Below are 1,100 nucleotides of genomic sequence, written 5' to 3'. Positions count from 1 at the left end.
CGCACGGGGCTGGCCCCAGAGCAGGGACACGGGGGCTGCTCAGGGCTCCTGGCTCACGGCATGATCAGCTCGGTGAAATCTTCAGAACCAGCTTTAGAAGTGTTTCACAGAATCCCAGAATAGTCTGGGTTGGAAGGAACCCTAAAACCTCTCTCATTCCACCTTGTTCAACAAGGAACTCATCCCATCAGATCCCAGACTGAGCCAGCTTTTGGCAGAAGGGCAGCTCAGGTCTTGGAGGTTTGGCTTGGCTTTCTTTTTATTTATTTTTATTTTTTATTATTTTTTTTTTTTTGGTAGAAGAAAAGGAACTGATTTAGTGATTTCCCTCAGATTTTCTCTGGTTTATACCCATATATAAAAAAGTGATTTAAAAAATAAAACAACTGAAACATTAAACCACTTACTCCTCCATTAAGCCCAAAGCAGCTCCACATCCCCACCGTTCACAATAGAAGGCATCCGTTTGTTTTCCAGATCCTAATGCAACCGTTGCCATAAGAACACAAATTATGTGTACATTTTAATGCATCTATGCTTCATAATTATGCATGGTTGTGTGCTGTTATAATTGACATAAAATATAAAACAGGTCAAAGAGCAGCTATTAAAACTATTTTTCATTTTGCTTCCTGACAGCTCCCGACATCAATGCCGACTGCATTTAATAGGACCATACAGGGAATGCAAAGATAGTTATATAATTTCAACCGTATTAAAGCCTCCACAACTTGCAACCTAATTATTTCCTGCAGTGTCTTGTTGTGAGCTGCATTACTTTATTTGGAATGTGTTCGGTTTAAGATTAAACAATTGGGCTACATTAAATTAGCATGAAGGGGGAAAATCATAAAACTTTTGGATGTATTTCATAGGGGTCACTCTGTTAGGTTAAGAATTATCCCAGAAGCAATGATTTTCTGCCACTCAAGATAAAAAACAACGTTAGAATTGCGCTAATTCCATGCAGTTATTTTAATCACTGAAGTAAATTCTACCAAAGGCCTAAATTGTAGTTGTACCCTCTCTGTGATCACAGAATGTCAGAGAGAATAAAAGGAAATTGAATTAAAAATTGATGAATTTATAAGATCATAGAA

The 1,100-nt window shown here is 37.9% G+C and overlaps 1 protein-coding gene across 1 annotated transcript in view; it reads left to right on the top strand.

The window, feature by feature from the left end:
- Positions 1-799, top strand: part of GPD2 (glycerol-3-phosphate dehydrogenase 2) — a 60,424-nt gene extending 59,625 nt beyond the window's left edge. Inside the window, exon 17 of the mRNA XM_041465969.1 lies at positions 640-799. Coding sequence (XP_041321903.1) covers positions 640-696 — 57 coding nt within the window. The 3' untranslated portion in view covers positions 697-799. The remainder of the gene's footprint in view (positions 1-639) is intronic.
- The last annotated feature ends 301 nt before the right edge of the window (positions 800-1,100 follow it).

This window comes from Pyrgilauda ruficollis, unplaced genomic scaffold, assembly GCF_017590135.1.
Source record: "Pyrgilauda ruficollis isolate IOZ18807 unplaced genomic scaffold, ASM1759013v1 scaffold196, whole genome shotgun sequence".
NCBI lineage: Eukaryota > Metazoa > Chordata > Aves > Passeriformes > Passeridae > Pyrgilauda > Pyrgilauda ruficollis.
The sequence above is the reverse complement of the archived record's forward strand: the minus strand, read 5'-3'. Positions and strand labels throughout refer to the sequence as shown.